Source organism: Mugil cephalus, chromosome 8, assembly GCF_022458985.1.
Source record: "Mugil cephalus isolate CIBA_MC_2020 chromosome 8, CIBA_Mcephalus_1.1, whole genome shotgun sequence".
Taxonomy (NCBI): Eukaryota; Metazoa; Chordata; class Actinopteri; order Mugiliformes; family Mugilidae; genus Mugil; species Mugil cephalus.
The window spans coordinates 13,816,629-13,842,696 of record NC_061777.1 but is presented as its reverse complement, the minus strand read 5'-3'; the positions used below and the strand labels follow the sequence as shown (position 1 = coordinate 13,842,696).

The 26,068-nt window shown below is 41.2% G+C and overlaps 3 protein-coding genes across 5 annotated transcripts; 1 reads left to right on the top strand and 2 right to left on the bottom strand.

The window, feature by feature from the left end:
• Positions 1–310: 310 nt before the first annotated feature.
• Positions 311–5,844, bottom strand: usp30 (ubiquitin specific peptidase 30). Of its 2 annotated transcripts, none has more exons than XM_047591927.1 (13): positions 5,646–5,844; positions 4,140–4,249; positions 3,882–4,055; positions 3,695–3,798; positions 3,489–3,587; positions 3,279–3,324; positions 3,100–3,194; positions 2,947–3,006; positions 2,771–2,857; positions 2,568–2,648; positions 2,182–2,404; positions 1,979–2,087; positions 311–986 (listed from the first exon to the last, which is right to left on the bottom strand). In XM_047591927.1, the coding sequence occupies exons 1-13, from the start codon at positions 5,714–5,716 to the stop codon at positions 734–736; spliced, it is 1,512 nt and encodes a 503-aa protein (XP_047447883.1). In that variant the 5' UTR covers positions 5,717–5,844; the 3' UTR covers positions 311–733. The 2 variants fall into 2 exon arrangements, with proteins under 2 accessions (XP_047447883.1, XP_047447884.1); XM_047591928.1 differs by lacking the exon at positions 5,646–5,844 and adding an exon at positions 5,368–5,635.
• A 1,019-nt stretch (positions 5,845–6,863) lies between these two features.
• On the top strand, positions 6,864–13,654 carry svopa (SV2 related protein a). Its single transcript, XM_047591922.1, has 16 exons — positions 6,864–7,104; positions 8,243–8,400; positions 8,537–8,622; positions 8,719–8,817; positions 9,208–9,279; positions 9,500–9,624; positions 9,708–9,771; positions 9,862–9,987; positions 10,074–10,202; positions 10,318–10,391; positions 10,513–10,589; positions 10,707–10,811; positions 11,596–11,707; positions 11,789–11,870; positions 11,965–12,054; positions 12,140–13,654. Exons 1-16 carry the CDS (start codon positions 7,070–7,072, stop codon positions 12,350–12,352), a joined length of 1,647 nt encoding a protein of 548 aa, XP_047447878.1. The 5' UTR covers positions 6,864–7,069; the 3' UTR covers positions 12,353–13,654.
• A 1-nt stretch (position 13,655) lies between these two features.
• Positions 13,656–17,819, bottom strand: LOC125012174 (D-amino-acid oxidase-like). Of its 2 annotated transcripts, none has more exons than XM_047591954.1 (11): positions 17,708–17,819; positions 17,081–17,276; positions 16,884–16,998; positions 16,419–16,495; positions 15,772–15,837; positions 15,255–15,309; positions 14,965–15,069; positions 14,781–14,863; positions 14,360–14,477; positions 14,054–14,152; positions 13,656–13,974 (listed from the first exon to the last, which is right to left on the bottom strand). In XM_047591954.1, the coding sequence occupies exons 2-11, from the start codon at positions 17,272–17,274 to the stop codon at positions 13,849–13,851; spliced, it is 1,038 nt and encodes a 345-aa protein (XP_047447910.1). In that variant the 5' UTR covers positions 17,275–17,276; positions 17,708–17,819; the 3' UTR covers positions 13,656–13,848. The 2 variants fall into 2 exon arrangements, with proteins under 2 accessions (XP_047447910.1, XP_047447911.1); XM_047591955.1 differs by having other exon boundaries at positions 17,081–17,322; positions 17,708–17,780.
• Between the last annotated feature and the right edge of the window lie 8,249 nt (positions 17,820–26,068).

Here is a 26,068-nt window from a genome sequence, read left to right as displayed (position 1 = left end):
TGGTTCCACGTGTTAAACATCTCAAGCGTTAGCGACAACTTGGCACTTGAACCTCAACCGTGCAGCGTCGGGATTGTTGAAAAATATCAAATTCAACACCTAAACTGTGTCAATCGAAACATTAAGTCGAATGCGGTTTACGTTCACCGCAGGGAATGATCAGGCAAATCAGACAACAGAGAACCAGTGTTAAGATAAATTCAACTTATCTGACTTTTTGTAGTATGTAACTTCTAAAATATCATTTCTGAGAAGAGGTAATGGGCTACTCCTGTTTTTGTAATGTACAAGCAAAATTACGGGAACACCCTAAAGTATTAGCATTTAAATTTAACATCAATAAATACAGCATCATAATCATATACCGCCAACTGTGACGGTCTCAACAGAATTATCATCGTGAGCGTCACACATGAGCAAACGTATTTCAGGGCTTTTACTTTGGTGTTTACCATAATGCGTTCCGGTTTCTTTGTCCCGTAGTAGCAGAAATTGCTACATGAGCCAAAGAAAACTGGTTTACGTGACCAGACGTTTGTCTAAAATCTCGCAGGTCCATTATCTTTGGGATTGACAGCGTCCTCCAGTGAGTCCACAGCACATCATACAACGTCCCTCAACATTCAACGTTAGTAAGAAATCTAGGAAGGTGCTCCTCTCTGGTCTCATTGTCACATCCAGCGTGACAGCACTGACTGGAAGTCCTTCAGGCTCCAAGGTTATGAGTTTCTGGTCACTCCTCTGAGTGCAGGGTGAGACTGAGCCTTCGAACTCTCTCGTAGAAGAGCATGTAAGCGTTGGAAGACAGCACCTCGTGCAGGCTGGCTTTGCGCACCGAGTCGTCTGACACCCAAAGCCACTGTGAGCTGAAGGGAGAAGGGCTGCGAGGTGAGGAAGGGCTGCGGCGGTACGTGATGAAATGTCCTGAGTGCATGTCACCGTGGTGGACCAGCACAGCTGTGAGCTGGAAAAGGTACTCTGTGGAACTGGGAGGGAAGAAACAACAGTCAGAAGGCAGGTACACACTGCAAAAAAAGAAATTTCAAGAAAGCAAACAATTGTATCAAAGAAATACATTTTATAGTTTGTTCAGAGACAAGGACTTTGTGCTTATTTTAAGAATTTTTGTCAAGCAAAAAAGGCTTAACCAACTGGCAGATTTTTTTTTTTTCTTAATACAAGATGATTTGATTGAATATAACAATATTTTGCTTCTTTCTAATGATGCTGTTTTTGCAGTGCAGCTGATTGATTATCAGTCACTACTCGTGACCTGTATGAGAGCATCTGCATGTGCCAATTGTCAATGTATATCATTACACGTGGGACAAATAATACAGTACAATACCATTTATTATGTATTTATATTTAATACTTACACCAGCACCAAAAATATATATTTTTAACCTACTGTAAAAATGATAAATAGTATAAATAGTAATAGTAGTAACAAAAGTTTGTTCTTTTGAGTGTTTGTGTCAGTAGAAGTCTGTCTCCTTTTTTTTTACTTTACTTTTACTTTTAATGCTGAAAATGTTAAACCTTTTCAACTCATACATATGAACATGTTGGATTCCAGTAAAATTCTCACTTTTACACACCATTTAAATTTAACTCTAAATCCAACCCTTGGTTCACACAGGTAATACTGTCGGTTTAAATGAAGTTAAGTAAAGGCAGCCACGTAAAGTTTTTCCACCATCCATGAACCTGTTGGCTATCATTTGATTGGCCTAAGTTTCAAGGCTCTGGTGCAGCCAGCAAACATATGTCCAACACATTTAGCATGCCTGCTATATACACTCAAGCAAAGCATCTAGTCTGTCCACTGGGACAGTGTCAATGTATTTGTGTTGTCCATATCAAATAAAATAATTAAAAATAAACAAACATTTGAGCCAAAACATCATCCTGGAGTTAGAGTTCAGAAATATAAGAAGTACTTGTCAGACTACAAATAGACCAACGGAAAGTTTACCTGTAGTCATATGTGAAGCTGAGCTCTGGGGTCACAGTCTGAGACTGAAGGAACACAGACGAACAGGTCCCGTTGGAAAAAGGTTTGTTGTTGTTATGATGCTCTGCATCTGGAAAACAAAATACAACAGATGTACGATGAATGACAAGAACTAGCTACACACGAAGGAGTGTGATGTGACAGATGTAGTAAATGCATCCTACCAGTGCCATTGGCAGTGGGCTTTTCTCTGGAATCATCTAGATTTTCTGCCGTTAATGCTTTTGGAGCACATCTGATCCGCTGGCTCCTCTGTGCGGAAGTGTTGTGTTTGTAACGGTCCATTGATAAATACTCAGAGAACTGAACGTGCTCCTGGCGTTTGATGGGGGTTCCTTCACTCGACCACGTCAGTCTTTGTAAATGGATGCAAAGGCACTGGGGGAGCTACATACAACACAGATATGAACAGATGAGGCAAGGTTTTGATCTACTGAACTACTCCTACATTGATTTACCTGAAGTGGATTTAAAAAGGTTTTAGTTGCGTACAGATTAACACCTCAGACCATTAATATTTAGCCAACAGTGATATTATAAATACAGTTACCTTTCCCAGTTTTAGCTGTTTAACAAATGTCGTCCTCTGGTTTTCTAGTACTTGCCCGTTTAATATGGTCCCCTGTTGAAGCTGAAGAAAAATGATCAGAGAAAAAGAAAGAGAAGACCCCTGTAGTTAGACTTTGGTTTTCAGTAAAACATTTAACAAAAGGATTACAATTTAACTGGACTTTGATCCTGGTCTTCACGTACCTTGGTGCAGTTTTCACACTCGACTTCTTTGATGGTTTCTGAGGAGATGAAATGCTGAAGACACTGATCAAGAGACATAGGTCGTCCCTGAGAACAAACACAGGTCAACATAGTGGTACGTTAAGTGGTGATGCTCTGATGATACGATATCATGTGCTGGTGACATTTTTGCTTACCCACTGAGGTAGAGGGATGGACAGAGACAGGCTCTCAAATGAGTCATAGCGCACTGGACTCTAAAGGAAACACATAATGGAGGTATAAATCATTTCTGTCACACCAATTCATTTCCTATTCACTACATGGCACAAAACAAAAAACAAACTCACTTGTAGCTCGCAGCGCTTGCACGACATGTTGCTCGTTAGACGACCATGAAAAGGATGATGAAACTTCCACGGACTTGGTATTGGATGAAGAGGTGCTGCCAAAACAAAAATGTACAGAGCTGAAATATATTGTTTTTTTTTTTTTGATCATGTAGATTGTGCTTTATTTGTCCCCTTACCTCGACTTCTGCAGGTCATAGTTTTCTCATCTTGATCAGGGATACTCTGGTAGAAAATATACACATCATAAATATTTTTCACATCACATCATACTCTGAGACTGACTGAGATTTATGATTTAATTAGCACAAAAACTCAAGGAAACTCAACAGCAGAGCATGGGCAGGGGTGCAGCGTGCAGGAGAGATCTGAGGACAGTGATAACTTACCTCGAGGGACTGCATGTCAAATAAATTAGCGACTTTAGGTTGGCGGTCGCGCTCCTCCTCCAGTGAAGAGGTAAGAACATGGAAAAGTTCATGTGCATCCTGAGAGGGGATAAACAAAAAGAAAAAGAGACAAAAGGCTTTTATGTGACAATGCAGCACAAACTACAACTACCAAAAACTACCATTCAGTGGCATAATTAACTAACCTGCTCTTCAAATGAGCTGATGTGCCACCGATACAGTCTGAGAACATCCAAGAGGCATCCGGCATCAAGTACATCTTCCTCTCCCGGCTCCTCACTGGACAGAGCTGTCAGGGCAGAAAGGGCATGAACAATGTGGATGCACACAATTGCATTACAATTTCTCATGTGACAGACTGGGTGTATATACCTTTGAGAAGCTGGAGAAGTGTTGTGGACAGTTGGTTGTCTTTGCATGATTGGATTGAAGGCAATCTTGAAAACTTCTCCAGCCACCTGATGAAGGACGGACACGCTGCCAAGCCTTGAAGCAGAGAGTTCAGGAAGCAGGTGTTGCCCAAGTTTAACAGACCTGGAACCATACCTGGAGGGAAACACGAGTTGTTGTAAGTTACAGCAATATAACCAGATCTCTTTCTGTGCATGTCGTTTTTATACAAATTCTTACCTCTCTTCCTCTTCTTCCTCTCTGTAATTGGGCCCCACAAGACGTAGACTCCAGCTGCAATCGCCGCAGCAATACCACCAATGACACTCCAGTTTTTTATCATCTTGTTTCTGGAATGAGACAACATGTGTTGTTGAAGCAAAGCTGAAGAGCAGGAGAGGAGAACAGGCAGGAACGCATGAGAGCAACAAGTGAATATGCACGTCGATGTGTGATTTATATTGTCAACAATACGACACTGACAGGGATTTGAAAGCTGCAACAATGAACTATAAATCCCTGACACTCAATACTGATAAAAGGCTGAATTTCAGCTGTATTAACCAAAACCTTTTGGTCATTTTAGATGTTGTATTCGTATGTTGTTTGTGATAGTGTTATTTGCCAGTTCATTAGATACACTAGTGAAAACACATCATACGTTCATGAGGGTTATGGTACTTATTTGTTTTTAGTAAGTGAGAGAGCTGCTGATTCAACAGTGTTTTCATTTTGGAGGCCATAGTTGGTAGTAATATTTAATTGTGTTGTAGCCACACGTGCTTCTATTATTTTAACACCACAATCTACATCCTCCAAAATTACCACACAGTTGAATTACCACCTTTCTTACAGTGTTATCAACTGAACATTATAACAGGCGTGAAGTGGCTGTTACACTGGTGTTTTTTCACCAATAAACCTAATGAACCGGCAAGTGGATGTTTATTGTGTTATACAGACATGTGTCTGCAGAATTTGGTCTACCCCCAGTAACAAACACTGAATGCATGCCCCTCATTGTATTGTAACAGCACCTATCTACAGTCCGAGTTAGTCAACAGCTGCAGTGTGACCCCCTTTCTTCTATGAAGAGTCTGTGGGAATTTAAAGGGAACCCACGTGGGTCTAAAACCTTCGCAGTGTTTTTTTTTTCTATTACCTATACATGCATGCCCTCTCATCAGAAATCAGACAAAACCACAAAATCTAGTGGAAAAACTATTTGATTAATTCCATGATCTACTAACACGTAATCCAATTAGTTTGCCTGTTGTGCAAACAGGACAGAACTTGATTAGATCAACACTCACGCACCTGTCTGCTAATGTCCCGGTTGACAAGCTTGATATATGATAATATTATATGATAACAAATGTGAACCTACGACATATAACCAATATCTGTCTAGTTTACCCCCAACAACACACAGTAGACAGGAGCTAGCTTAGCATCAATGCTAACTTACCGACAACACTGAGGTCAGTCTGCCCTCTGTATAATATGTCTGCTCTGTGAGTAAACATCCAAGCCGCTACAATTAAATACTTGTAAAATATCGTGTCACTGTTGCCCTGTCTGTCTATCAGTCGGTTTAGAAAACGAAAAATTAGCCCGGGCTGCGCTGTCGTCTGCAAATGTTACTCTCCGGGTTCAACGTACGGCGGCGCAGTGACCCGCATCGCTCCCGTCTTCTTGCACTAAAAATAAGTTTTAGTTGATGTTTGCCAAGTGGAGAGGTTTTACCTGACGCCGGGTCCGGTGCCAAGGAACTCGCCAACAAGCTTATCAGCGCTTTCTGGTCTGCACCACAACATCGTGCTGGCTTTCCGGAACTGTCGTCATTTTGTGGCATGTTTCAGGACGGATCCAAGGAAGAGCGGACCAGTGTGTTACACAGTTTACACTCCGACCACCAAATGTTTTTGTTGCGCACATTTGCAGGAGGCAGTACAGCATTCATCCTCAAGGCAAAGTTCAAAGCAAAACACATTTGTCTGAAACACATTTTTGGTTGCTCTTTTGATTGCAAGATGATTCTACATTTGTTTGTTTTCTACATTTTCTTAAAGAAATGTTTTAACAAATAAATAAAAATACCGGTAACATTTAACATGTCATAATGTTTTGTAATTCACCTCCACCCAAAGGCCCCGATACTAATGTATTTGTTTTGTCACCCTTGTTCTACATTTCAAGCAATATACCGTTTACTAACATTTCAAAGTAATGTTAAGAAAGTCTCCAAAAATTTCCAGGTTCTGATAAAAGAAATACCAAACATTTATTTTTGCACATTTCAGGACATTAAATATGAAAGTCTGCCCCGGACACACTGTATGTTTAATCATGACTGTCAGTGTAGTTAGTTTGAAGTGGTTGCATTTCCATAGGAAATCTCTGTGCTGTTATTTATGCAGGTTTTCTGTGATTTCTACATTAGTTTGTACAGTATCTTGACTTGTCTCCTGCCATGATCCAGGATAGTTTATGATTTATTCGAATTCTTCTGCAGATTTAGTAGCCTATAAAGAGATATGGCCCAAATACACAGTACCAAAAGGATGGTTGTTGCTCCATTCCCATTAAAATGAATACTTAGAATTATCCACAACTTCCCCGCCTTCTTACATATGTTTTAATTGTCCTTATTCACGTCCGTACCTTCAGTCAACCACTTTAACACAATTCCCTGTTTGAAAGGTGCAACTCAAACAAACTCACTAATCAACACATAGTTTTGACAATGATAGCTTTTTGTGATGCTTCATCTTCAGGAATAAAAAAAGCAAAATTTCCAGTGTCATTTGGATCAGAGAAAAAGCAAGCTTTTATTAAAAAACTATCTCTAACGTCACTATTCATAAACTTAATCTCCTGTGCTCGTGTTTTATGTCACCTGGTCTAGTGAAGCAATGGTGTCCCATTATTAAGTGTGACACGCCGGCTCAGTGTGTGCGTTGATAAGTCATGTGTTTTCCCCAGTAATCAGCATGCATGTAGATCCCCCTGAGCTCCTCCGCTCTTCCTCTGACTCGCTGAGGGTGGCCTCTGATTGGCTGCGGCAGACACTCGTAGCAGGTCGCTCTCCTCGGTGCTGAAATCGCTGCTCTTCGTGACAATGTAAACGGCGATGAGGCCAAAAGGAACGCACGCCAATAAACACCAAAATGGACGATGATCATTTCCAACTGAGACAGCTGCCGTGAGTAGGCTACTCTTTGCACACCCGCGCGTTTCAGTCCTGTTCGTCCATTTTCAGTCATGGCAGCATGTTTGTCCGCTGCTTCGCCCACTGACAGGTTCGTGTTTGGTTAGCTCGCTGGACCACAAATAGCATGACATTCCTCAAAAAAGCAGCAGTCATTTCAGGACGTGTTAAGAGCTATGTAGCCTAGAAATTAGATCCTATAAATCCGGGAATTAATAGAAATAATTAAGCATGCTCCGACTCGGCTGGTTGTGCAGTTTGTTGATATTCGTAGCATTTTATCGAAAGTCTGTGTGCCGTTATTCTCAAGGTGCAATGCTTGCACCGATTTCTGGATAAGTTAATGTTTTAACTTGTTATTGTGTTTGCTGCCATGACTCATAACCCTCCGTGATTTATTTTAACCCTTCTGCATACTGAGCACAAAAGTCTAGCCTGGACGTCATAAGAGACACTGGTTACAGTAAAACGTATGTCAGTCACCTTCAGGAATTAAATGACCACACTTCTTCATAAATGTTCAAAACTGAGCTACAAAAAGAAAAGAAAAGTACGACATATCTTTGATTTTTTAAAATCAATGTACTGTTGCAATAGCCGTGCTGGACAATAATAAATTCTTGGTGTTTTTTCCCCCAGAGGAAACTCCGGAAAATTATAGTGGTTTAAAGTAAAAGACATACAGTATATGCCTGGGCATGTCACAGACTCATCTGTGGCACTGGTACTTTCTATTGCAAGACTGTGCTATGTAATTACAACAATTAAGACATCACTAGAGCTGTCATCCTAAACAAACCATCAATTTTCTACATGTTAAGCCTAAGATTAAACCGTCCTTTAGTAGCACACATGTGCATCCCTGGGTGTTTAGCCTTTATAAGCTTGCCAAGCACTAAATAGAGTGTTTAGAGCTGCCAATTGGCTTGACATGGTCCGCCATAGGACAGGACTACCACCCATTCACAAAATCACATCCAGAAAAAGCTCATATCACCTAGGAAACAGCCTCTGACTCTCATTTGTACTTGGCGTTGTCTTGGAACTAGTCTTCTGAAACTCCTTTGAAAAGCCACACTATGAATCATTCTGAGCTTTAGGAAAGCACACATCTCTGTTTTGTGTCTTGTAGTGTTGTCCGCTTCCGTCGCACAGGAGAGAGCACGCGTTCAGAGGAGGATGTCGAGAGCAGAGAACAGGATCCCAGGATCGCAGAGCAGACCGCTCTGGAGTCTGTGGCACTTGCAGAAGGAGCTCCGGTACCTCGGGAGTTTGCCAACCCGACTGACGGTACGGTATTGCAGGGCTCCAATTCTCCCAGGCAGTATTTTTAACTTCCCTTTACCACACTTCTAAATTAGACTCACACTCAAGTAACACTGAACATGCCTTCCCTTTAAGATTCCTATCTCTCTCATTCCTTTAGACACGTTCATGGTAGAAGATGCTGTCGAGGCCATAGGCTTTGGGACATTTCAGTGGAAACTCTCCATCCTCACTGGTTTGTCCTGGGTGAGAACTTTAATTAAAAATGACTTACCATACAAAGTCCGTACAAGATGCTGTGTGAACATACTAATTCACTGTTGTTTCTGTTTGCCGTTTCAGATGGCTGATGCTATGGAAATGATGATCCTCAGCATCTTGGCCCCACAGCTCCACTGTGAATGGAGACTACCAAGCCTGGAGGTGGCACTGCTCACATCGGTAATGGCTCTCTAATGTCTGCAAAGTGCTCCTGCTTGCGGGACTGTATGGCTGCCTGGGTTTTTATTGATCAAGTGCTTAGGGATTGTTTCAAAGTAAGTGCACGCGTTGTGTAAGCACCATGTGGGGAAAGTCAAGGCCTCAACAGATTTCAGTGTCTTTAAATCACGTTGCAAAGTGACCGTCAAAGCCATGTTTACAATACAGTAGAACAAAAAGCAACCTGTAAACAAGGCGCGATTTCAAATGTTGCAGATAGACAAAACAAAATGCTACCTGCAAGTCGGAATATGTGAGAGAATGAACATAACATCAGCCATTGTATTTTTAAATTCTGCTGCACCGTGCCTAATCCCACTTACATTGATTGGATTTTGTTCATTGGCACAGGCAGTGTTCATCGGGATGATGATCAGCTCCTCTCTTTGGGGAAACATCGCTGACAAATATGGCAGAAAAACAGTAAGTTCTACACTCCTGTTTGACACGAATATCTGTATATTCACATATCCCAGACTGTCTTATATGTTTCACCTGTTTAGCTTTCTTTAAATGGAAAGACTGGATATATATCAGGCAATCGTAGTGTGCCAATCATGAGGTCATGGGGCAATCTGCTGTATATAGTATAAAATATCAGGTCAGTATGTGTTGAGCAGTTTGTCTTGATTTGACGACGTAGGGTCTGAAGATGAGTGTGTTGTGGACCATGTTCTACGGCCTCATGAGCGCATTTGCGCCCATTTACGGGTGGATCCTCGTCCTTCGCGCGCTGGTGGGCTTTGGTATCGGAGGAGCCCCGCAGTCGTGAGTTTGTTCTTCTCTTTAAAACGACACACCGTGATGAATGATCTGAGTTTGGATTAATAGTACAGTGTCCCTCCTTAAAGGGTGACGCTGTATGCAGAGTTTCTACCGATGAAGTCCAGAGCCACATGCATCTTGCTGATTGAGGTAAAGCTTTATCTGCGCTGGCGTCTCATTTTAAATATTATTGACACCAAGTCTCTTTTGATCTAACAACTTGCATTTTCTATCTTGCAGATATTTTGGGCACTGGGCACTGTGTTCGAGGTCCTCTTAGCAATCCTGGTGATGCCCACTCTGGGCTGGCGCTGGTTGCTCGGCCTTTCCACCATCCCCCTCTTCATCTTTGCCCTTCTGTGTTTTGTGAGTATAGCTCCTGTTCTACAACGAGATGTGTGACAAATCGCAGCTTCATCAAGTGACATGCATGTTTTTTTGGGGGCGCTCAGTGGCTACCAGAAAGCGCTCGATACGACGTTCTGACTGGGAACCAGGAGAAGGCTCTGGCCACACTGAAGCGCATCGCCACAGAGAACGGAGCACCCATGCCACTAGGAAAACTAATCACTGCCAGACAGGTACAATCAGTGTCTGCAGTATGATGATCTGAATGTAATTTATTTACATATGATCCCATTACATGTTGTCAGTGCTGTTTTTTTATGTCTTTTGTTTGTTTGTTTTTTTAATTAGGAAGATCGTGGGAAGATTAAAGATCTATTTTCATCACACTTCCGCTGGACCACAATCCTGTTGTGGTTCATTTGGTGAGTGAATGATCGATGCCTCACAGTCGTAAACTCTGACACTATTTCCTTCCCTATTGTCCACATTCTTTTTTTCCTCATTTAATATGACTCATCATGGTTTCATCCTGTGTCTCTGTAGGTTTGCAAATGCTTTCTCCTACTATGGACTGGTCCTGCTCACCACAGAGCTGTTTCAGGAGGGAGGAGCGTGTGGAAGTGAGTGAACACTCAATGATTATATATAAAAAAAAAAACATCACACAAATAATTATCCCAGAGAGTGGGCTGGGCGTGTACTGTCCTGCTTGTTTGATGTTTGACATCTCCCTCTAGTGTCCAGAGGTAATAAGAAGGAGCTCCGATGCAGCTTAGAGTGTAAATATTTGAACTCGGATGACTACAAAGACCTGTTGTGGACTACGTTGTCTGAATTCCCAGGTACTGAATTATCTTCAAAATATCATCTAGTAGATAATGTTTCTAGTTTTTCTGTTTGCTGTAATTGCTACAGTGATTAGTAGGAAATTATAGTAATAATAACTGTATTATCACCTGCCTGCTGATCATTTATATAGGTGTCTGTTTTATGGAGTTACCAAAGACTAATACGTTGAGAATCAATGAGAGAGAGCAGGGATAACTTAAAATACTAAAGATAACGTGGATAGATCTTTCATAGTGAGACTGAATTTGTCAGGGTTCTTGTATCTCCACCTGCTTCCTATGACAAGTTGTATGCTTGACCCAACCTGATATATATATCAGGTCAAGCATATATATATACATATATATATATATATATATATACATATATATATATATATGATTGAGCATCTGGTGATAATGCTGCATTCTTGTGGCACCCCCACCCCATGGCAATGACACTCACTGTGTCCAGCAGCCACCCCCAGCAGGATGCAATCTGACACAGACACACACACAAACAAGAAATGAACAACTCAAAAATAAACATTAAAACAGCACGAGTTGTTGACCTGGCCTCCAAATGCACTGATCTCAGAAGGCCCATGTTCATTCTCTGATGATTCAAAACTCTTTTGTTTGGAGGCACATGGGAGACCTATTTAATATTAGGAAGCTGGTCATAATGTTATGCCTGTATCTGTATACATATTTTTAAAAATCATAAATGATGTCATTCACTGTGCTGTAAAGGACACACAACCTTTCCAGGAGTTTAAGTTATGTTGGCATTACATAGGGCTGCTGGTGACACTCTACGCCATCGATCGACTGGGAAGGAGGAGGACCATGGCTCTGTGCTTCTTCGTCTTCTCTATGTGTATCATTCCTCTCTATGGCTGTGTTGGGAGGTAAGGCGGGCTTCAGCTGAATTTTTAAACTTTTCTCGAGTTGTGGAGCCACTCGTTTAATCGCCGCATTGTCTCTTGCAGGACATCAATGACAGTATTAATATTCATCGCCAGAGCGTTTATTGCAGGGGGCTTCCAGGCTGCCTATGTGTACACCCCAGAGGTAAGATGAATTTTTGTGCCTTTTGTACACCTCAAAATCAACAGGTAAAAGAACCAGAGTCTGAGAAAAGCCGCGTCCTCTGTGTTTTCTGCAGGTGTACCCAACAGCAACCAGGGCTTTAGGTCTGGGAACAAGCAGCGGAATGGCCAGAGTCGGTGCCCTCATCACACCATTCGTCGCACAGGTAACGTTTTATCACTACAACACGACGCAAAATGAGGATACGTTAAAATCAAAGCCTTTATTTGTGTCTGGGTTTGATCCTGCAGGTGATGTTGGAGTCATCTGTATACCTGGCCCTCTCAGTGTACTGCTGCTGCTGCCTCTTGGCTGCCATCGCCTCCTGCGCACTGCCGATCGAGACGACGGGCCGGGGCCTGCAGGAGTCAAGCCACCGCGAGTGGGGACAGGAGATGATGGGCCGGGCCTCCTTCCAGAGCTCAGGGGGAAACACTCACTCCAGCTCCGAGTCACAGGGCTGAGGGAACATCGGCTGGGGCACGCGGAAGGGTGACGGCAGCGACAACAAAAAAAAAACAAAAAAAACAAAAAAGGCACGGAGAGGAGAGAGGCCAGCAGCTCTCCGAGTCCATCTCTGGCCATCATAATATGATTCTTCAGTTTAGACACCACGGTGGCTTCAGAAAGCCAGGTGGCACGATACTTTGCAACATGTCACTGTAATTATTGTAGTTAAACACCATTGCTGTCACGACTTTGCAACAGTATAACTGCACGCAGGGTGATTGGAAACGCCACATAACCAACATGATGGGTGCAAAAGCAAACAGTGGACACGACGGCAATTTAAGAAGAATACTACTACTTCAACCAAAGTATTTCAATCCTGTTTTGCTATGATAAAAAAAAAAGCAAGGGGATTAACGTTAGTTAGCTTCAAACAACTATCTTGTTTTCCAAGAGCCTTACAACTACCTATTCAGTGTGTGGCTGAGAGACCGACTCCTAACACTATGAGAAAGCTGCTTCTATTAGCATAAAGGGCATCGATATGTAACAAACAGCGTTATCCTGTGTACACAAATTGCCTGCAGAAAACACTAATTACAAACTCAGCTGTGTTGAAAGTGCATCGTGAAGATTAATTCCATGTCATCAAATCAGCAGAACATCAGGGTGAGTAGCCTGGGGGGATTTTACTTTAGATTCACTGATGGCAGGGTGAAAATCTGGGCATCCTGTACTGCAAACCACTCACTTTCTTGCATACTGTATAGTGACAATCTTTTTTTCATGATTACGTCAGTATTGTTTCACACTTTTGACACGAACGAGTTTTTATTTCCTGCTAAAGACGACAGCAAGATGCAGGTATTCCTCTAGTAATAACGAAAATACCTCCTTATGTGTCGACCGTTATGTTGTCTTATTATTTAGATCAGACGTGCTGGAGCCTCCATCAGAGAAAACTAACATGAGTCCACAGTGTTTCATCGGTACAGCACCAAGTTCACATATCCTGGACTTCAGCTTAGGACACACTCGTGAATTTTAGCAGGATGTCACATTCTGTATTTCATGTAAATAATGTACCGATACCTGGTTTAGCTGTTGTCTTGGCGTTTGTTTGTAACAAAGGTGATGTGGACATGGACTTTACCCAGTTTCATTCTACGAGTAACAAAAGAAAATTAACCAGTACAGGTCGGACAAGTCAACTCTTACCATAGTGCTGCATTAAGTGTCTGTGTGCACAGATTCTTGTCGAAGCACTGGATGTAAATGTGTATGATATGAATAGTAAATAGTTTAAAAAACAAGAAGTGGATTCATTTTGTTATTTATTATTTTAAGAACGCATTGTGGGGTTATCACTTAAAATTACTGCATTTACTAAATTCACTAAAAACAACAAGATTTCGAGCTTATTACTCCGCAGATAAAGGATATTATAGTTTGCTTTAAGTGTTGGAGCAGATAAGAACAATATGTGCATTAACAACCACCAGATGCAAATTTACAAGCGTGCTTTTGGACCTTTGCCTTTTTGTTTCACAATTTGACCGAGGAGCCTCGCTGCCTCCTGGGCACAACCTCTGTGAATGGTGAGTCCGAAGCCTCCGTGGCCGTAGTTGTGTATCACCTGAGTGAGTGTCGCAACATTTTAGAAGGTGAACGACTAAAATGAATACCTGAAGTACTGCTTGGAAGGTAAAGTTCACCTCTATCGTGGTCGCACCGGACTGTATGGTCTCCCTCTCCAGTCGGACTTTGCTGCGAACGGGCCTGAGGCCGGTCCAGTCCTCTACTATCCTGGCGTGCTGTGGTTAGAGAGGAGCAAGAGAAAGGCTTTATCATGTCAAAAAAAAAACCTTACATGTTTACAATATTTGGTTATGTCTTTAAAATTCTTCCTTATCTGAGGGCTGCATTACAGAATGCGTATTATAAATATATCAAACGCCAAACTTTAAATCTGTTAACACTTCAGGGTTTGGTTTACTCACTGTAAATAATTATCATCTCACCTTGAGACTAGGCTCCAGCTCACAGGCATCTTTCCAGATTTTCTGATGGTCAGTGGAGTTGTTCTGTTCACTCCAGTTTCCTAACTGGAAAACCCCACCAACTGTCACAAGGCGACTCCTGTGGACACAGACGTTCAACTCTCCAAACAAAACATCGACTGTAGCTGCTGCCGGAATGATCCTAATGTTAATAACTCTGTATTTAGCTCACAGACTGTATATAAAGATAGTTTAGGCAAATTTCATATGCAGCAATGACTTTAAATAATTACACTATAGAAAGAAAAACTGTAGAAAAAAAAACTAAAGAAATATGCGTTATACACATCACAATGTACATTCATAAGTAACACCAATACTTCTAGCAGCAGAGAAATGACTGTGTTCAGTGCTCAGTAGTGTGCTGTGTTAGTAGCACTACCCTGGAATAATATACGGTGTATTGTAGACTCCTGATTTTAAACTGTGGGTAATAACCCAGTGCTTCAGCCACGGAGCATCCACCTGAAACACAGAGAGACACCCAGTACTGTTACTGTGTTGCCTTTATAGTGAACTATAGAAACTTTTTTACATGCTGCACACCAGGAGCCGCTCTCTCCCACCTTCACTATCTGACCGCGGCCTGGTTTCAGGTCCGGGTCTTGCTGCAGTTCTCCTGATCTCATCCCGGTGCAGTTAATGATCACATCTGCCCCAGATTCTGCCAGCTGTGGGTGATATGATGATAAAATTTAACAAACTTTTCTTGGAACAGGAAAACGTTATAATATTACAGACTGAATATACTGAATATACTTACAGACTGAATATATATAAGTGACATTTCTAAAACTGAATATACAGCACACACCGTATATAAAGTATATATATAAATAAAAGAGCTCCCACTGACCTCCTTGAAGGACTCAACTTTCCTGTGATAAAATTTCACGCCCCTTTTCTGCAGCCTGAATGTAACAGAACATGTACATTATGAGCACTAGAAGTCAATAAAATAATACATATAATAAATGATTGACTGAGGTCACATTCAGTCTTTCTGCAGCTGTCTAAATGTTTCTTTTTTTCTCACGCCTGCACAGGTTGTGATAGCAGTTCACTCCCAGTTCTGCACCTCCGATGACTTTAGTTCACTGCATACGATTCACATATCAGGCAGCACAAAGTTCAATCAGCTAAAGGCTAACATAACATTTAGTAAAAGGCTCATCGTTTTAGGTAGACTGATACCACGCGGACCATGTGGTAAACATGTAAGATAAAACAAAACTTTCATTAACCTAATGAGAACATAAAATTCATCAGTCAGGACATTCCTTTTGTGTTTTATTACATAATAAATTTTAAACTAAGGACTTCTGGGGAAAAAAATGCTGAGAAGGCTGTTAAGTGCAAAGTTAATGACTCACCAGTCCATCAGCCAAGGCAGGTATGATTTACCTTCCACCATGAGAGCAGTGTTGAACCACCCATGTCTGGACAAATGAGAAGAGACTCGTGCAATGTCATAAACACTGGTGTTATCTCACTTAGCAAGAAAAATCAGAGATTGATTTTAAATACAGATTAGTGCAGGAACTAAGCTTGAAACTGACACACATAAGATGGATTTAATAAAAACTGACATTTACCAAGCTAGAAAATGAGCATAAGCCGTTTGCTTCTTTGATATTTCATTTCATTTTATGGTTGATGATTATATAACATGATGATACATGTTTCTAGTGCAGTATTTGTAATATATATATATATATAGTAGTGTGTGTGAGGAGGGTCAAATTCTGACTATGATATGAAAATAGTTGTAAACATGTTTGAGTTCTTCACTTCTGAATAGATGGTGGAGAGATGAAGTTTTTATTTGGAACCTCAGGGTCCTGTTTTTTTTGTTTTTTTTTGTTCTCACATAGATATACTACCAGTCAAAAGTATGGACACACCTTCTCATACAATTCAGTGAGATGGTGTGTTCAAACGGGACGACTGGGACTCTTCACAGAAAGTCTCCTCGTTCTTTTTTTCTTTAGCTTTCATGGCAGCTTCAGCGAGAACCTACGTGTATCCAGGAAACATCTGCAGCTCCCGATCCGTGAGCCGCCTGAAGCCGAGGACGGCGTCCTTAAATGAGGGGTCCTGTAATCAAAATCAATTCACTTACAGTGAAACGGCGACACTTAAAATGTCTTGGCAGAATCGGGTCAGCTCAGGACACAGAATCCCAATTAACTATAGACTATTGAGTTTAAAACCCTGGGGCCTCTCTGTTGATGTGTCCCAACCACTGCAGGCAACCATCCTTTGTGCGGCTGAACAAAGCTCTACTTCAGCAGTGGCTGGAAACTAGCGGACTTTTGTTTATGGTAGATATTCCACTGGCATGTGATTTATTTGAGGTTACATTGTAACTATATACACATTTAAATATGGAACAGGACCTTTGCTCTTAAATGGCTTCACAGTGAAGCAATATCTTATTTTTCAGGTTACATTTGTTATGTGATAAAGACAAAGCACTACTCACTGGTGCTGGTTCAGTGCAAAGGTTGTAGCCAGACTGAAGGAATATGCCCATCTTTACTGACTCTGGCGTCTTGAGTGTGCTCAGCAAGTAGTCAAATGTCTCCTTATTCCATTTCCTTTAGGTGACAACACAAAGGGACGCTCAGTTTTTAAAAAATAAATAAATATGTAAATCTGAGTTAAAGCGACTGAACTTACGTTTCCTGGATGTTGCCCTTATCATACAGGTAAGGCTGCCAGAAGCCAGCTGCTCCATCGCTGGTGGTCAGAGGAGTGAAACAGTCTGCATACACCTCAATGGTCAGTGGACTGACGACTGAGTGATACTGCTCATAGATGCTCTGAGCTGTTGACAGACCAATGACTCCAGCTCCGATCACTGCCACCCGCATGTCTGCACCGACATGAGACAGAGAGACTTACTCATCCATCAAGAAACCCTACGTGTAAACAACAATTTTACTAGAGCACCTAAAACATTAAATCACCACTATACTAAAATACATTCCAACATAGTAACACATTATTGTGATTTGATTCATATTAAACAATGTATTACTCAGTATTATGTATTAATATTGCTGGATTTCTTTTGAGAAGAAAAAGAAAAGCACATAAAGACAGAAGTTTAAATAAAAACTAACTAAACTAAACCCAACAAACCTGCATAGAAACTACTGTATCATGCACAACAACTCTGTTTAAAACTGTGTAAAGTGCATTATGTAACAGCAACACGTTGGTTGAGCAGTAGTTGGAGCTTCGCGTGAAACACATGAACTGTGGGAATAAACCACTCAAAACTGAACTTATAAAGAGTCTCACCTTCAGATCAGTCGACGACCACTACTGCAGGAGTCAATCTGAACTCTGAACCTGTGATCCTACTCGCTCACTGGGACTTTCGGGTGAGGGGCGGAGACTGCACAGACCCTCCACAAACGTTGCGTTCATGATGCATCGTTTAAAGCATAATCTGAGCACCCGAGTTTGAAACACCTCTCAATCAAAACTTATACGTTCCAGCTAGATTTATAGGCGCTACGTGCGTGAATATAATGTGCCACGGATACGTTACACCAGGGCAATTTTGCAAATTAATTATCTGACTGACAAGAGTGACACTGTGAATAACCACGCTGGATTAACCCACCTGTGCAAGTCGGTAAAATCAATGTTGTTTTTCTGTTTCGATTTATCTTCCCATTCTGCTTAGGTTACCTGAATGCAGCAAAAGTCTCACAACTATCCTGAAAAATAATGACATGTCCAGCCTGCCCAGACTTTAAAATACAGATGAGGAAATAAAAATTATTATTTTACCTAGCGCCGCTAAAGTGTTGTTTTCCCACGGTGCATAACTTCCACTCAGAAAGTCCACTCAGAAAAAAGTCGCTCGCTTCAATAAATAATAAAATATATTATATATATATATATATAATCCACGTGAACTTTTAATTGTTGTATTATTAGTAGTAGTATTTTAAAGGACGGCGGCGACAGGAGAGCGATGTATGTCACGTGAGTCATGTCGTGGATTACGTCATTACAGTTTTCCTTCGATCTAGTGCTCACGTTCCACTGGCGTCATCATCCAATGACGAAAGCTTTGCGGTTAGATCCCACCTAAGTTCAGTCCAGTAGGAGACAGCGTGAGCAAGCCCCTGAGAAAACCCGAATATTTCAGTAAGTATTTGCAGTCCACGGATATTCAAAAACAGTAAATCAAGGTAAGCAGACTTTTTCCATAAATAGTGACCAGATTTTAAAATGCAGAGAAATACATCATTCCAGCCACACAACAGAGTGATGGCGCAAAGAAAAGACAAATCCTTTTCAATGCAGACCAGCACAGCAAAACACACACAAAAGAGAGGACAACCACAAAAGGACACCAGGCATCCTGACAATGTTCAAGACTCCCACAAACCAGACACATATGTCGAGAAGAAGTCCTCTGTTAAGAGGGTCCACTTCAAAATAGACAATTTTCAGCTGAACGGGGAGGACTTTCCAGCACTAAGCAAGACTAAACCCAACACACTGATGTTGCAGGCACAAAGAGACAAAGCTGTTGACCAGACAAAGGGAATCAAAAGGCTGAACAGTTCTGCTGAAGTAGCTCCCAATGCTGAGGAAGCCAAAACACGTCCTACCATAGGACTTACAGCTGCCGAAATAGCCGCCTATGCTAAGGAGGTGCCCTCAACAGCACCCAAAGCGACCTCTACACATCCATCCAGCCACAACCAGCATGATGTATGGCTCGAACAGAAACCTCCCATACTACCACCTGCTCATTTCGTACCTTTCATACCACAAACACTGCCTGTTCAAGTACCAGCAGTAGTGCCCCGACCTCAGCTGGCACCATCTAAAGAACAGCAGATCCACAAACAGTGGATATGTAACAACATAGGGGAGGAAGTGGAGTGTTGAGTTGTTCCCTGATGAGCTGGCTCTTCTGTGTTGAGCCATGTGTTTATGGATGAGTTGTTTGGTTTCCCCAGTGTACAAGTCTGTACATTCTTTACTGCACTGAAAGGCATACACGACATTACTCTGTTTTTGTCTGGGTGTTTTGTCTTTGGGGTGGACCAGTTTCTCTCGTCTCGTCTCGTCTTGTCTTCATCCGCTTATCCCGGTCTGGGTCGCAAGGGCTTCAGGAGGGAGGTCCATACGGCCCTCTCCCCGGCCACTTCCACCCACTCCTCCAGAGGAATCCCCAGGCGCTCCCAGGCCAGATGGGCGATGTAATCCCTCCATCGTGTCCTGGGGCGACTCCGAGGCCTCCTATCAGTGGGATATGCCTCTACAGCCACCTCTAAGGGGAGGCGTCCGGAGGCATCCTCGCCAGATGGCCAAACCACCTCAACTGACTCCTCTCGACGTGGAAGAGCAGCGGTTCTACTCTGAGCTCCTCCCAGGTGTCTGAGCTCCTTACCCTATCTCTAAGGCTGAGACTTAGAGATGTGAAGAAACTCAAGGTTTCTTCCCATGAAAAGGAAGTTTTTCATTGCCTTAGTGCTTGCTCTGGGGATTTGGCAGACTGCCGGCAGTGTGAAAGCGCACCAAAGGCGGGCTGACACAGGATTTTCAGACCCTATTTTCAATGTGAAAGTGGCAAAAGACACATAGACATAGACACAGCCATCCTTTTATTTACAAACAGACGCAGAGGATTTTAACAAACTGCTCATTGGTGAAAGGGACCAGGCAAAACAGGAAGTGAAAGTTCTTTCTGTAGAACTTCAAGGAAAAGACAATGCATCCAAGTTCTTCCATAAGAATTATTCAACTGGAAGCAGACCTTGTAGTCAAACAGAACAAGATGAAGGAGGCCAAGACTTGTCTGGCACTTCAGATAGACGACAACATGAAAATGATGGCTAAGCTGGTTCAAGTACAGATTAGCCAAGAAGTCATGAAAGACACCAATGGGACCAAGACACGTCCCTTCTCCTGACAGAACACTTGGAAGCTACATCCAAGTTGAAGGTCCCCCTAAAGCAAGCATAGGAGGAACTGATTCAGGAAAGAGACCATCAATAGACGACTTGGAAGAGCTCCCTACAGGAACAAACTACAAAGAGACAAAGATCCACTGGTGAGGTGATGAACAGACTTCTCAATTTAGAAGAGGAGAACTGCAGGAAATCAACCCAATCCATCCTCTAGTCAACCAGTTAATTCATCAACTTCTACTCATCACACCACCCAGATCCCTTAACCCAACCTGTTGTCTGTCTCACTACCCAGCCGGCCTCGAACAGAAACCTCCCATACTACCACCTGCTCATTTCGTACCTTTGATGCCACAAACACTGCCTGTTCAAGTACCAGCAGTAGTGCCCCAACCTCAGCTGGCACCATCTAAAGAACAGCAGATTCACAAACAGTGGATATGTAACAACATAGGGGAGGAAGTGAGGACTGCTATACTGCCCCAAAACACCGACTCTGCAGTCAGCAACAGCCATGATCGAACCAAAGATGGTCTAATTCAGATCTCTGAATTGGGACTGCACCAAACTTTGGATGAGAAAGATAAGAAAATAGCCATACTGGAAATTCAAATGGCATTTTTAAGAGGCCATGTGCATCAGTTGAATGTTCATCTTTCTACTCAGACATCTGAGATAACACAGGATAAGATCAAGACAAAAGAGGTTGAGACTCGTCTGGCAGTGTTGACAGAAGAAAATACCAAACTTAACACTGTCCTAGTCCAAACTGTGGGCCTGTACATGTCAGGATTGGTGGTGTTATGCCATACACACTCTTTAATATGAACACTCAATGCTTTGGTTACTCTCACAGTTTCCAGTTCACCTCTTAAACTGAAAGAGGGAGTGGCTAAAATGCTGACAAGTGGATTGCTGCCAGACCTCTATCCCTGCTCTATTGCAATTACCACTGAAGACTGGCAAAAAGGCATGGGTAGCTGTGCTTTGTAAAATACAGAAAATAAATCAGAGCCTGCCCCCACCTGGCTAAATGGTGTAATAGCAAATATGTTCAGGTGGGTAAACAATTTATCTTGAGGGAATCCTTTATGGTGAAAAAGTCTTGTGTTTTATATTTCAGACTCTTCGAAGTAGCCGCTCTTTTGCCAACTATGGACACCTCCTCCTCCATGCTTCACAGTGAATAGAAACCTGCTGCTCACCTTTTCTGCTTCTCACAAAGACATGGTCATTGGAACAAATTTCCACTGGTCCAACATCCATTGCTTGTACTTCTTGGACCAAGCAGCTCTCTACTCGTGGTTGTTCTTAGCCAGTCTTTATGGCAGCAATTCCACTTGAAGACGTGATTCACAGTTGATGCGCCTGCCACTCTGACTCTGTCAAGCCTTTCTGTTAATTTGCTGTTTTTGAGGCTGGTGCCACGCACAGTCACCCCTATTGTCTCCCACAAGCACCAGATCATCATCACAGTCATGTTCTGCCCCTTCAAGTCAGCCTAAATCACTTATATTAGCTGAATTTAAAGCAAAACATTAACCAATGTTACATATATATACATAATTATTATAGTGGCTCATTAAAGAATACTTATTTTTACACTTACATATCCTAAATACTATTTATGCCATTACATCTCAAAAAGCCAAAGCAATTACTGTGTACATTCCAATGATTTGTACTTATTAAACGTGCTGAAATCTCATTCTGAATTTGGTGAAATCTGTTTTAAGTACTCTGCCCCTGCTACTTGGAACTCCCTGCAGAAAGCTTTAAAGTTAAGGGAACTAATCACTCTTGGATCTTTGAAAACCTGTGTGAAAGACCTTGGAGCAGCTACGTTTCGTACTTGTCTTGATGTAAATTCAGAGTCTTAGTCCTGTTGTTTTTATTCTTCCACTCTTGAATCACATAGTGATCCACATGTAAGAAGCACTCATATCAGTTGGCTATTTACACCTTTTTCTGGGGTATAAACCTCATTTGAGAGAATCAGATATCCAGATAAGACAAATTGTCTCAATCTGAATGAAACCCAAAGGGGAAAAATAACCAAAAACAAAATAAATAAATGGTAAAAAATACAATAATGTTCCAGTGATTGGCTCTGAGCATCAAACTTTAAAATGACTAAAGAAATATGTCATGACATATGAAAACATTTTAAACATTTTTTATTAACACAACTTACAGTCAAGCCAAAGAGTTAACTATATTAAGTGAGACATATTCACATTATGTCCTAACAGAGTTTACAGCATGTTTTGTGTTCTGTAAGTATAATTGTTACCAAAAATACAGAAATATAAAATACAAATCAAAGCTTACAACTTTACAACAACAAGGAGCTTGGCAGTGGATGTGAACAAATTAATTCAGCAACATAAAGACCATCACCAGAACATGCCTAAGAATGAAAAAACAAAACAAAAAGCAAAAGGTATGGAAGGAAAATCAGGGAAAAAATGTCAAAATAATGGAGCGTCCTGGAACCACTTCGATATAAGAAACTGCAATTTTATTTTGAATCTTGTAAGAGTCTACGGATGATTGTCTCTTGAATAAAAAAATAAAAAGCAAACATTTTGCAGTCAACTTCATCTCCAGGACACGTTCATAGGAGGTACAAAACCTGAAACCTGAAGAAATGCGTTTGAACGGGAATCGAGCTCTCTGTGAAATTGTAGTGCATAAGTCGTTCAACTTTTAAGGCCAAATGGGAACTTCAAGCATAACTCTAAGGCTATTTTAAGACAAAGGTGTGGATTGGGAGACTGGGAGCAGGGAACACAGTAAGCAGATACAGCCCTTTCATGGCGATACCTGAGACAACAGGTCTCTTGAACGCACCCATTGAGACCTGATTCATATCAGGACTCAGTATCAAAGATGGATGCGGATCAGCTCCTCAAAAGTGAAACCAAGGCAAGTAGAGCTCCCCCTGGGGACCGGCAGCAGTATATGCTCCTTACTGTCATTTTAGGTGGTCAGTATAATGTTGATGCATGTTCAATTTTTTGGATAAGTTTTGTTTAAGTTAGTTATTTCACGCTAACTGCTAAAACCAGCTGGCAAGGGGGTCCAATCTAGCCTGCGGAATTTAAAGTGTGAATATTAGATGTCAATAAGAGCAATTCTTGTAAAGAAAATTGGCACCTATTTGAAAATTTTCCATTAGGGGTCGTGCCAATGTAGTCACATCAGAGCTATCCCTCTATGCTGATTGGTTTTCTGAGCTGGTCACGTCTTTCTTGGAGGCCATGTTTGCTGCATCGAACCAGTATTCACCCACAGAGAAATGGCAATGACAGAGAATAAAGTTGGATTAAAAGTTAAAATATGCCACAGTTCTCAGTTTACGGCTGCAGCACAGGATCAAGAAAACACGGGGCAAATTTCCCCATTTCCCCAGTGAACAAAAATGGAGAAAGTTATGTGAGCAGAAGGTTTAAGAACTGGATGTCAACTAAGTTCTACCTATTGCATGAGGTAAATGTAAATGCCCCTCTTTGACTTTGTTAAGATTTTATGCAGGAAAAATAAAGTCATATCATCACCGCCAAAACGCCCAACACCGCTAACTTTATACAAAAGCTAACCTAGCCTTATGCTAGCTTTATGCTAGCTAGTTATCTAGACTAAAAGCTAAATAGCAGCTATACAGACCCACGTGTGCATGTAATTAATGTTATAATGATAATAACAAATAACAGTAGGGCCAGTTTAATTTTCACTTTCTGAATATTTGTAATTTTTCTGAATAATTTCAAACTTTTCACGGCGATGGATGAACACAGAGACTGACGACAAAGTGAACAGAGCTCCGTGACTGATGAGGCAATTTTACAGGTTCATGCGAGATATTTAAAGTAAGTAGAAGCTGGGGTATTTAATAACATTTATAGTCCCATTAAAGGTGAAAATATTTATTTCAACAACCCCCATAGGGTTACTCTGCAGAATCTTTCCTCCAATGCAGCAAACATGGCGCCCATGATTCTCTCTATAACATAAAGCTCTGGTCACAGTCAGAGCTTCTGTTAGACATTTCTAATATAAGGCTCTGGTCACAGTCTACATAGTAAAACACTGATCCAAATCTAAATAGGAAATCACAGCGTCTGTGTCAAATGTGCCAAAACTAGACTTTCAGGTTGTTGATGAAATGTTTTTTAAAGGATAGGTCATTGAAGATAAAAAAATAAATAAATAAATTTAAAAAATCATAATGTACTTCTGTGTCGTTATTTATACGCTATTATGCTATAATGTTACTTGTCTGGCGATAACCAGCTATTACCTTATAATGTGATAGCAGGAAATCACATACTTGTAAGGATGCAATGGCTCCAGACTGAGAGTCTGAAACCACTGTGGGGTTAGCCTGCTCTGAGATGAGCTTGTCTTAAACAACATTATTCATCATCATTGTTCAATCATTTTAATTTCACCTGATATCTCTGTGTTTTAATGACTTTTCTATTTCTTTGATAAATTGATGTTGATCTGTATCTCATATGGCATTTATACGGCATGTTTCCTCCGAAGCACTTTGGTGCATGTGCTCTTTGCTTTTAAAGTGCTACATAAAAGAAATAAACTTAAATGGATGACTTTATAATGAGATCATGAAAGAATAGGATATAGCAATGATGCAATGTGAAAGTGTTGGTGTAGTTTTCCTTTAGCCATACCGAATAATTTTATTTCTCTAACAACAGGGTTCCATCCCTTTTCTTTACCTTTTATGAGGAATTGTCTGCGTGTACTGGGTCCATGATGATCCCACAGAAGTCTGAGTTTTCACCGAGACTAACTTATCCACCAATTTAAGTTATTTGCCTGTAGTGTAATCTTTAAGCAAGTTTGGAAGCTATTTTTCCATTAGATCAGCACAGATTTGTCAATTAAAAATAAAACTGTTTTTTAATTCTCTTCTATTTTTAGTTCTATTGTATCATTATTAATATTACTAAAGCACCTCTAAATTTTCACAACTGAACTTTCTGGTATAGGCCATTGATCTGTACACATGGATCCCAAACAAAAAGGTGGTTTTGATATCACTGATTTCAACCCCAATGAAATCATCAGTGATGTCTATGATATTATCTTGTGGACTACTAAGGTATCTGAATTTCTGCAACTCAGATTGTGTTTGTGCAAAATGGACTTTGACCAGATTATCACTGCCTATAATACTGCAACTCCCACTTTGACTTATGCAATCCCATATAGTGCCAGTCATGTGACTGCAACCTCACATAGACATAGATTCCCTGCAGCAGACACATAATGTCCTGTTTAGTCATGTCCAATTACAGCTTTGTTGTATACTTAATTTTTATATTTCATTACTCTTTTGTTCATGTTCCTTCTTGTGTGTCTTCTTCATGCTGCCTTGCATTTCTTCAGTATCTCAGTGTCATTTTAAATCTTATCTAAGGCAGAGATGGAGTACAAATAAATCTGCACGGCCCATGTGTGGTACTTTCATCGTGGTTATTGCTTTATGGCTATGTAATTACAGAGAAAATAAATGTGTCACTTGGATGCATGGGACCTTGAAAGCAACACTTCCTGCCCTGGCAGGGGAGCCCTTGCCCTATGGCCCCAGCCCTGGCTGCAGGATCGCACGACGATAGCTCTCTCCGCTAGGTATGTACGATACCATTATTTTACCCCCCCGATCCGATACTAAGTAATATCAAGTATAATA

Coding starts and splice junctions, on each gene's coding strand:
- usp30 (XM_047591927.1), bottom strand. CDS start 5,716: ATGTTGTGGTGCAGACCAGAAAGCGCTGATAAGCTTGTTGGCGAGTTC. Junction 4,056..4,139: donor GAGGAAGAAGAGGAAGAGAG/GTAAGAATTTGT, acceptor GTTTCCCTCCAG/GTATGGTTCCAGGTCTGTTA. Junction 3,195..3,278: donor TATGACCTGCAGAAGTCGAG/GTAAGGGGACAA, acceptor TTGTTTTGGCAG/CACCTCTTCATCCAATACCA.
- svopa (XM_047591922.1), top strand. CDS start 7,070: ATGGACGATGATCATTTCCAACTGAGACAGCTGCC. Junction 8,818..9,207: donor AGGTGGCACTGCTCACATCG/GTAATGGCTCTC, acceptor TCATTGGCACAG/GCAGTGTTCATCGGGATGAT. Junction 10,392..10,512: donor ATCCTGTTGTGGTTCATTTG/GTGAGTGAATGA, acceptor GTGTCTCTGTAG/GTTTGCAAATGCTTTCTCCT.
- LOC125012174 (XM_047591954.1), bottom strand. CDS start 17,274: ATGCGGGTGGCAGTGATCGGAGCTGGAGTCATTGGTCTGTCAACAGCT. Junction 15,310..15,771: donor CTGCCTTGGCTGATGGACTG/GTGAGTCATTAA, acceptor TGTTACATTCAG/GCTGCAGAAAAGGGGCGTGA. Junction 14,478..14,780: donor ACACCGTATATTATTCCAGG/GTAGTGCTACTA, acceptor CTGTGTCCACAG/GAGTCGCCTTGTGACAGTTG.